The sequence below is a fragment of the Orcinus orca genome, chromosome 1, assembly GCF_937001465.1.
Source record: "Orcinus orca chromosome 1, mOrcOrc1.1, whole genome shotgun sequence".
NCBI classification, from domain to species: Eukaryota; Metazoa; Chordata; class Mammalia; order Artiodactyla; family Delphinidae; genus Orcinus; species Orcinus orca.
The window spans coordinates 177970337-177980779 of record NC_064559.1 but is presented as its reverse complement, the minus strand read 5'-3'; the positions used below and the strand labels follow the sequence as shown (position 1 = coordinate 177980779).

The following is a 10443-nucleotide window of genomic DNA, read 5'->3' as shown; positions in this document are numbered from 1 at the left end:
ATTCAATATTAGCCAATGATGTCCTCTTTTTTTTTTTTTTTTTTTTGCGGTACGCGGGCCTCTCACTGTTGTGGCCTCTCCCGTTGTGGAGCACGGCTCCGGACACGCAGGCTCAGCGGCCATGGCTCACGGGCCCAGCCGCTCCACGGCATGTGGGATCTTCCCGGACGGGGGCATGAACCCGTGTCCCCTGCATCGGCAGGCAGACTCTCAACCACTGCGCCACCAGGGAAGCCCGTGATGTCCTCTTCTTAAACCAAAACCACATTAGCTATCAGATTTGGCCTCAAATGATTTTTGGCTATATCTAAAACTTGAACTACATTCAAAGGAAAAAGATGCAATTCTGAAAGAGGATTTCCATGTCCATTTTGAGCCATAGCAGCAGAGCTAAAATAAATATGTAGACTTCCAAGAGGACTGCTTTGAACGGGAAAATACACATTTGATTGTATAAATTGTACTTTGTTTATAACAATAATAATCATACTACATTGCCTCAAAAAAATGTTTAGGTTAGCAATATGAGGATAGTTATAGGTCAGCTAAGAGCCTCTTGACTTAACAGAGGGACGTGTGCTTCCTTCTACCTATATGAAAGTAAGGCTACACTTCTACTCTGGCTCTGGGGTCTCAGGATGCCAATGCTAACCATTCAATGTCTTTACGTCCTTAGTCAGGAATCAAAATAAAAAATAGAACTAAAATAGAACTTGTTATAAAATTAACTAAATAAATAGAATATTCTAACATATAATAGATCTTAGGAACAAGTGGGAAGGCCAAGACTTAGAAAACATACTTCTCAAGCATCTTTTCTGATAACAATGGTATGAAACTAGAAATCAACTACAAGAAGAAAGGTGGGAAAAAAAATCACAAATATGTGGAGACTGAACAACATGCTACTGAACAACTATTGGGTCAACAAAGAAATCAAAGGAAAAATAAAAATTATCTGAAGACAAATGAAAGTGAAATTTTGACATGCCAAAACCTGTGAGATGGGGGCTTCCCTGGTGGCGCAGTGGTTGAGAGTCCGCCTGCCGATGCAGGGGACACGGGTTCGTGCCCCGGCCTGTGAAGATCCCACATGCCGCAGAGCGGCTGTGCCCGTGAGCCATGGCCGCTGAGCCTGCACGTCCGGAGCCTGTGCTCCACAATGGGAGAGGCCACAACAGTAAGAGGCCCGCGTACCGCAAAAAAAAAAACAAAACCTATGAGATGCACCAAAAGTGGTACTAAGAGGGAAGTTTATAGTAATACAGGCCTACCTCAAGAAACAAGAAAAATCTCAAACACTCTAACCTTACACCTGAAGAAACTAGAAAAAGAAGAACAAATGAAGCCCAAAGTCTGCTGAAGAAAGGAAATATTAAAGATCAGAGCAGAAATAAATGAAATAGAGACTGAAAAGACAATAGAAAAGATCAATGAAACTAAGAGCTGGTTCTCTGAAAGATAAACAAAACTGACAAACCATTAGCTAGACTCACTAAGAAAAAAAGAGAGAAGGTAATGATAAATAAACTCAGAAATGAAAGAGGAGAAATAACAACAGATACCACAGAAGTACAAAGGATCAGAAAAGAATATCATGATCAAGCTATACATCAACAAATTGGACAACCTAGAAAGAATGGATAAATTCTTAGAATCATATAGTCTTCCAAGAGTGAATCATGAAGAAACAAAATCTGAATAGATCGATCACTGGTGCAGAGATTGAAACAGTAATCAAAAACCTCCCCCAAAACAAAATTCCAGGGCCAGATGGCTTCACAGGTGAATTCTACAAAACATTCAAAGAATTAATACCTATCCTTCTCAAACTATTCCAAAAAATAGTTGAAAAGGAGGGAGCGCTTCCTAACTATTTTACAAGGCCCACATCACCCTAATACCAAAACCAGACAAAGAAAACACACAAAAAGAAAATTACAGACCAGTATCACTACTGAACACAGATGCAAAAATCCTCAACAAAATATTGGCAAACCAAATACAACAATACATTAAGGATCGTACACCATGATCAAGTGGGATTTATCCCAGGGATGGCAGGATGGTTCAACATGCACAAAGCCATCAATGTGCTACACCACATTAACCAAACGAAGTATGAAAACCATATGATCATCTCAATAGATGCAGAAAAAGCATTTGACACGATTCAACACCCATTTATGATAAAAACTCTCAATAAAGTGGGTATGGAAGGAATGTACCTTGACGTATTAAAGTGCATATATGACAAACCCACAGCTAACATTATACTCGATGGTGAAAAACTGAAAGCTGAAACAAAAGCTTCATGAAACAATATCCTTACCACATGTGCTATTTTACAATCTGTTCTATTATTTCATTAAAAAGAAAAGCTGGTCACAATTTATTCAACTGATTTTACAACCACCTACAGTTTGCAATACTAGAAAACTTCTCTAGGATGAACTATATCCAGGGCTGCGACATGTTAATACAAGCAGTTCCCAACTAAGGATCAGAATCTTTCCAACCAATGCTCATATATTAATTGGTTATTTGAAATTTGAAACATATCCCATGAAGTAAGGTAGTTGGGAAGGAAAGTAATATTTACTGAGTAGTTATTAAATACATTATCTTACTTATTTCTCAATGAATGATCTTGAGAAGAAGAAAATATTATTCCATTACACAGATGGGAGAAGAGTGAGGCTCGGAGAGGTCAATAACTTATCCAATGCAGTAAAGATGGCTCTTGACCCCAAGTCATCTGACTCCAAAAACTGCTCTTTCTAGCATACTAATACATCATTTCCTTAGGTTGATGACAGCTTACTCCAAACCCCCATTTCTCCAAAACACAAAACTGAAAAATATGCATTCAACCCAAATTCAGTAGGATCCTATAGAACCTAATTACTACTTATGGGGATAATCTATGTAGAGGTAATCCTTGACTATAACTTAGGCTCTCAAAACACATTCTCCACAGGGATAGCAAGCTCCTTAACTCCGCAGTTTATTCCTAAAACAAACACAACAATGGGAACAGAATTCTCAGTGACTTCAGAGCAGCAGGGAGACAAAGGAGATGGGAATTGCTGGAGATATTCCCAGCACCACTAGGGAAAATACAGGCATTTCCAGTGTGGAGAGTAATGGAGGTGGCAGTGTTGGCTCTTGTGCCCTCGCTGAGCGATCTGCCTCATTTCCATATGTGTTCTGCTTCTAGGCCTGATAAGGTGAAAGATGAAAATGAAAAACCAAAAACTAAAATGGAAAACCAAAAGCGCCTCACTCCCCTCCCCCTGCTGGTAAAGGCTGCCACTAGCTGTCCACATTCATAGAGTGACAGGAATCCTAGCTTCAAGCCTCTAACCTGAGTTGTGGCTCATCTGGGAGCAGAGGCCACATATTTATACCCGTGTGGCTAAAACCTTAGGGTCTGCAGAGCTTTAGGCCCAGGAAGAATGAAATCTGGAAGCAGCCATGTTCTCTCTCTCCTCTCCTCTCCGCTCTCCTCCCGAAGGAGAAAGGGTCCCCTCTGCTCACCTCAACTTTGCCTGCCTAGTACGTTCTTTTGGACTCCACCATCTATGGCTAGGCACCCCAACCCTAAAGTATGAGCAAACAAACACCCTATTAGTATTTTATTTGTAGTTTTGGAGATTTACAGTTTCACAAGAAACACTGATTTTTTTTCAAAAAATAGAAAAAGTTAAAAAAAAAAAATCTATTGTCTTGGAAGAACAGAACAAGTCTCTTCAGCAAGCAATGGGCCAATTCAGATCGGAGGAACTAGTGAAGTAAGTTAGATATAGGAAGTTCCGATTTATCGTTTCAGGAATAACACAAATGTCTTCTTGTCCAGTTGTGTAAGGCTCCAAATGGGCCATCTCAGCTTAAGACTGGTAACACACAAACAAAACACAAACAAAGCCTCCAGGGTCCCATCGAGTGTGAACGCAGGGGTGGCTCACTCTCCAGGAGGCTGCATCTGTTTACAGAACTCATCAAACTGCTGCTGCTCCAGTTCTGTCATGACTCTGTTGAGGGCATAGATCTGAACGGGAGAAAAGACATGTTAGCAATGGAGGCAAATGCTTAGTGTATCTTCAGACACAAGAGGCTGTGTCATTTGAAAATGCCAGAACTGCATTGGTAACGCAGGGGCAGGAGAGGTAGACAGTAACTCCACTGGGGAATCAGATAAGAAGCAGTGAGGCAGGTGACTGATCAGGCCTTTAAAGGATCGGTAGGATTTGAACAGGTAGAGACTGGGGAAAGGACATAGGTGATGGGGGAGTGGATATTATGATTAAATAAATATAATGCAAAAGTACAGCATTAGTTCTGGAAACTTCAAGTATGCTAATATGGAAGATATCATGGGGCTTCCCTGGTGGCGCAGTGGTTGAGAGTCCGCCTGCCGATGCAGGGGACACAGGTTCGTGCCCCGGTCCAGGAAGATCCCACGTGCCGCGGAGCGGCTGGGCCCGTGAGCCATGGCCGCTGAGCCTGTGCGTCCGGAGCCTGTGCTCCACAACGGGAGAGGCCACAACAGTGAGAGGCCCGCGTACCGCAAAAAAAAAAAAAAGATATCATGGAATGGGGTTTGGGGAGCTGGAGAAAGCAAGAAAAGTATGTTAGGGCCTTAAATGCCATGCCAAGGAATCTGGACTTTATCGGGCTGACTCTGGAGAGAGAAGTGTGCAGGGAAGCAAACTGATTATATCTGTGCTTTGAGAAAGAAAACTGGAGACCATGTGAGAGATGGAGTTGGGGAGGAGAGATTATAGGCATTAGGAGACACCTATTACAATAGTCCGGGAGGAGATAGTAGGAACATGACCCAGGGCAGGCAGTGGGGTGGAAAGAAAACTGTGAGAGACATTCTAAGGTGAAAGGCAGGGTGTCTACCTTATTGCTCACCTTGCAGTAATCAATTAATCCACCAAGGGAAGAGAAACAACATAAAGCTTCCACATTTGTATAGAAGAAAAAAAAGAAGGACCGTGTTTGTGTGTAGGGGATAAAACTTGAGTAATCAAAAAGAAGGGAAAAAAACCTGAGAAGTGAGACAAATAGAAAATACAAAATAAGAGCAGAAATGAATGAAAAAGCAACCGAATGTACAATAGAGAGGATCACCAAAACTGCAAGATGGTTCTTAGAAAATACTAAAGAAAACCCTGCAAACCTCTGACAAGACAGGTCGAGATAAGAAGGGAGAAGGCACAAACAAACATTATTAGAATTTAAAAGAAGCCATAATTACTGACACAATGGAGATTAAAACAAAACTTATGAACTCTGTGTCAATAAGTTTGAAAACTTAAATGATCAAAACTGACTAAATAGAAAGCTTGAATAATCCTACAATCTTTTTTTTTCCCAATTTTAAAAAATTTTGATAAGATTCTATAAGCTTGGGACTTCCCTGGTGGCGTAGTGGTTAAGAATCCACCTGCCAATGCAGGGGACATCGGTTCGAGCCCTGGTCAGGGAAGATCCCACATTCCGTGGAGCAACTAAGCCAGTGCACCACAACTACTGAGCCTGTGCTCTAGAGCCCACAAGCCACAACTACTGAGCCCATGTGCCACAACTACTGAAGCCCGCGCACCTAGAGCCTGTGCTCCGCAACAAGAGAAGCCACTGCAGTGAGAAGCCTGCACACAGCAACGAAGAGCAGCCCCCACTCGCCACAACTAGAGAAAGCCCACGTACAGCAACGAAGACCCAACGCAGCCAAAAATACATTAAAAGAAAAAAAAATCTATAATCTTTAAGTAAAACGGAATTCCACACAGTGATGAAAATGTCTCAAACAACAACACAAATGATTCTCAAAAAGCATAATACTGATAGTTAAAATGGTCAAGTTTTATGTATGTTTTACCATAAAACAAACAAACAAATAAATAAATCTACATGGTTAAAAAAAAAAAAAAAAGATGCTGAGTGAAGAGAACCAGTCACGGAATACGGTAACATATATAAAGTTCAGAAACATGCAAAACTAGACAGTATAGTGTTATGCTATAAAATATTATTTAGGGGTACGCACAGAAATGGTAAATTAATACAGAACAGCAAGGGAGTGATTAGCATGAAATTAAGGACCGAGGGTACTGCTAGTGGGAAGGCTGGGGACATGACCAGAGTGAGGCCTGAAGAGCTTCTGAGTTACTGGTCATGTTCTATTTCTGTAGTTGGGTGTTTGTTTTATTCATCTTCTTTAAGTGCACAAACACATTTTATATATATTATTTATATGTATTATATAATTAAGAATATATTAAGTATGAATATATTTAATATATTAAGTATTATAAGTATTATGTATTAAGAATATATTAAGTAATTCATTAAGCAGAGAAAGAAGAGACTCAAAATGGGTCAAGGGTCCAAGCCAAGGAACGAGACTTTCAAGGACAGGATCACTAACAGTGCCAAATGCTGCTTCAGCTGCCAAATGGGCCTCTGTTCCCATTCACCCCTCTCATCTCTCCTTCTCATCTCACTTTCTGGAATGTGGCATCTATACAGAACTGAAGGGAAACTGTGTCTCCGCCTCCCCACAAGGGCTCTTGTCACATTCCTATCTTAGGAAACTGCATTCCAGGCAACACAGACAAAACAGCAAGGCAACTGTGGGGCAAAGCAGGGAGCAGGGGAGAAAGTCCAGAGACCTGTTTAGATGGCAGTCCTGCCCCTCTATCCCTTACTACCTAGGAATTCTGGTCCCAACACTTCACTTGAAGTGAGGATAATACTTTCTACCTCACAAGCTCATGTATGTGGTATCCCCCTTCCTTATTCCAGGAAGGATTTACAAAGGTCAGAGTGGGAGCAACAATAATGTACCCTGGTGTGAGGATTACATGTGGTGATGCATGTGCCTGGCACATCTGAGGAGCTCAACAAGGGCCAGCTGCAACGACAGTGCAAGTCCGGTATGACATCTTGGCAAATCAGCACAATTCACCTTCAAGTCCGCACAATGAAAACACAGTGACTCCTGATAACAACCAGTCGCTGCCATTTCTGAGCGCTTTCTCTGGGCCAGGCACTGTCCTATGTGTTTTACATACATTTCTATTCCTTACAACAATCTTGTGTAATTGATGTTATCATCCTCATTTTACCAAAAAGGAACTGAAGAACTGAGGTTCAGAGAGGTTAAGTATCTTGTCCAAGGTGACCTGGGAAGAACTGGAATTTATGGAGGAGTTGGGGTTTGAAGTCAGACAAGTAAGTGTAACCTGTGGAACCTCACCGGCAGGGTGTCAGTAAACACATGAACAATGTCCTCAACAACATTATCGCTGCAGTGTGCACAAAGGACAGTTTCCTAGGGCTGTTTCTTACAGCGGCCCTCCAACTTTCACCAAAGTGCTGAGCAGTAAAACCGTCTGGGGGCCTGTGTCCAGGTGAAGATGGGGAGGTGAAGGAAAGAGGGGCACAATCTGTTAGAACCCAGGTCCACAGCTCTCAGACAGTCTGCCTTAATCCAAAGGCAGATTTCAGTTTATGGATTAATTTCAAACACACTATTAAGTTTACTTATTATGTTTATGTCGGCCTCCCCCGCTGAATGCACGCTCCACAAAGGCAGGGACTCCTCTGTTCCTACAACAGTGCCTGGCATGTAGTAGCAGTTCAATATTGTGAGTGAATGGATCAGATTAACAAAAATTTAAAGTCTGACACTATTAAGCATTGGAAAAGAAGTGAAGAATGAGAACTCTCTCACACTGATAATGCAGGTGCAAACTTGTACATCTCTCTGAAAACAATTTGGCAACGTCTAGTAAATTTGAAAATGTACCCAATAATTCTACTTCTAGTTATATATGCCCTTCAGGAATTCCAGCACAGGTGCCCAAGGAGACATCTAAAAGTTTTTCACTACACCATTGGTTGTAACAGCAAAAAAAAAACCCTATAAATTATTTAAACATCCGTTACCAGAAGACGGGGTAAATATACTAAAGTGGATTCATAAACTAGACTACTATTAGCAGTGATGAGGAATAAACTAGATTCTTACTTACATTAACATGAATAGTTCTAAAAAACATAAACAAAATAAAACACGTGGAATTAGTTTAATATAAGATTTTAAAACACAAAAGAACATTTTATATTGTTCAAAAATATCTACTAATATTTGAGTGTAAAAGTATAAAAAAAAATAGTGGTTGCCCACAGGGAGGGGAAAAGGAAATGGAGAAAGGGGACTTCAAATTTTTATGTAATTTTTACTTATCTTATTTAAAAAAGACCCCAGGCAAATATGACAAAATGTTAAACACTATCAATCTGGGGTACTGAGTACCCAGGTGTTTGTTATAATATTCTGCTTTTCTGTATTTTTAAATTTCTAAAAAAAAAGAAAAGAAACAAGCAAAAGAAATAGAAAGAGGGAAGACTGCGGGAAGCTTTTTCCTGATATTAAATGCTAAAATAAAATATTCATGTAAACACTCAGGTTGATTTTTAAGTGCAGACTGAACAAAGGAACATAGTGTTGGGTGTAGAGCTTGGGCCTCTACTTCACAATTAGGAGGAGCAACTCTCCAGGCCAAATCCAGGACATCTGTACTAGGGTGTGTGACACTTGCTCTCTCTCACTCCCTTACAGGACCCCTCCCTTACATGTCCCTTCTCTTTTTTTTTTTTTTTTTTTCGCGGTACGCGGGCCTCTCACTGTTGTGGCCTCTCCCGCCGTGGAGCACAGGCTCCGGACACGCAGGCCCAGCGGCCATGGCTCACGGGCCCAGCCGCTCCGCGGCATGTGGGATCTTCCAGGACCGGGGCACAAACCAGTGTCCCCTGCATCGGCAGGCGGACTCTCAACCACTGCGCCACCAGGGAAGCCCGTCCCTTCTCTTTTTCCTTTCTTCCTTCCCTCAGGTCCTACCACAAAAGCTCTGCGCCAGGAGTCATCTGGAGGCTATCTGGTACCGGTCGGGGTTCTGACACTTGGCATGTGACTCTGGAACCTCAGTGATCTCCTCTGGAAACCTAGGATAACACCTGTTTTGGCTGGATTGGCCGGAGGCAGGTAGGGCTCCCCGTCACAGCTCTATCTCTCTATACCGGCATCATCTCCAGCAGACTACACTCCTTACTCTCACCTCTGCTCTCTGTCTTTGCTTCAGCTCCTGCTGGGCTGATTTCTGCTTGGCCTTCTCAACTCTGCTGACAGCCTCTTTAACTTTGGTTTTTTCTTTACGTGCAGGTGGATCCATGACTTGGCTTCCGTATACTTCTTAGTCAGCTCCGACCTGGATGGTACAGAAGAAGGCGGATCTAAAAACAAAAAAAGAATGAACGAACGAACTTCCATTCACTAATGCCCTACCTCAGCCCCTTCCTTTGGCAGGGGAGGCAGACGGGCCCGGGGAAAAGGGCGCTGCATTGGAGGAGTAAGACCTGAGTCCCACTGCCACCACCTCGCTGGGTGTCTCTAGGCAAATCTCCTCCCCACTCTGAGCTTTAGTTTCCTCCGTCTGCACAATGGGACAACAGTCCATCCCCTGGCCCCCTCCCACGAGCTGCCGTGTGAGCACCAAATGCGAAGAGCCCTGTGAACGGTTTCCTACACTGTAGCGCGCTGCATCCAGCGTGGGACTGCCATAATTACGAGGACACCGCGACCCAGAGGGACCGACCGGCCGAAGTCTCGAAGCGGGTGGGCGGGGAGCCCAAGACTCGCGCGGCCTCCAGCCTCCGGACCAGGGCTTTCCCACCTCTGCCCTCCCAGAGGGTTACGGCCCGCTCGGCCCGAGGGGCCCGCCCTCCGCCACCGCCCCGCCCGGGCCCAAGCCCGGCCCCAGGAGAGCTCCCCTCCCGCCGCCGCCCACTCCCGGTCCAAAACGGCGGCTGGAGGCGGGCGGCGCTCGGGAGTCGGGGCCTTCCCTCCCGGGTCTCGGGACTCGGACAAGGGCCCAAGGGGGAACCCCCACCTCCCCCTACCTCCCAGCCTGCAGTACGAGCCTGCCGCGCCTCGGACTGGGCGGGGCTGGGAGGTGGAGGGCGGGCAGGAGCGTCGAGGCCCCGCCCACAGGAAGGGCCGCGCGTGCGCGGAGAGCGTGTCTGGATGCGCCGCATTGGTGCTGGTGCTGGAGCTGGAGCTGGAGCTGGAGCTGGAGCTGGGGCAGGGTCGGTCGGGTACCAGTAACAAAAGCTTTTCCCGGGAATACTTTCTGGGACAGACGCTAGGCTTTGAAAGGTGAGATCTGAAACCTGGGACTAGAATTGTAACCCTCTGAGCCTCAGTTTTCAATTCGGAAAGTAGGGATGATGATTGCTGCATTTTTTAAAATTATTATTATGTAATTTAGGCAGTAAACATGGTCTATTTTTGCTTCTTTCCAATAGAATACATTTGATCACTTTTTTTTATACAGCAGGTTCTTATTAGTCATCAATTTTATAAACATC

General features: G+C 43.8%; 1 protein-coding gene across 3 annotated transcripts; it reads right to left on the bottom strand.

The window, feature by feature from the left end:
• Positions 1-3623: 3623 nt before the first annotated feature.
• Positions 3624-10065, bottom strand: SVBP (small vasohibin binding protein). Of its 3 annotated transcripts, none has more exons than XM_012531888.3 (3): positions 9976-10065; positions 9135-9309; positions 3624-4051 (listed from the first exon to the last, which is right to left on the bottom strand). In XM_012531888.3, exons 2-3 carry the CDS (start codon positions 9246-9248, stop codon positions 3965-3967), a joined length of 201 nt encoding a protein of 66 aa, XP_012387342.1. In that variant the 5' UTR covers positions 9249-9309; positions 9976-10065; the 3' UTR covers positions 3624-3964. The 3 variants fall into 3 exon arrangements, with proteins under 3 accessions (XP_012387342.1, XP_033277847.1, XP_004266403.1); XM_033421956.2 differs by lacking the exon at positions 9976-10065 and adding an exon at positions 9672-9954; XM_004266355.3 differs by lacking the exon at positions 9976-10065 and adding an exon at positions 9603-9953.
• Positions 10066-10443: the final 378 nt, after the last annotated feature.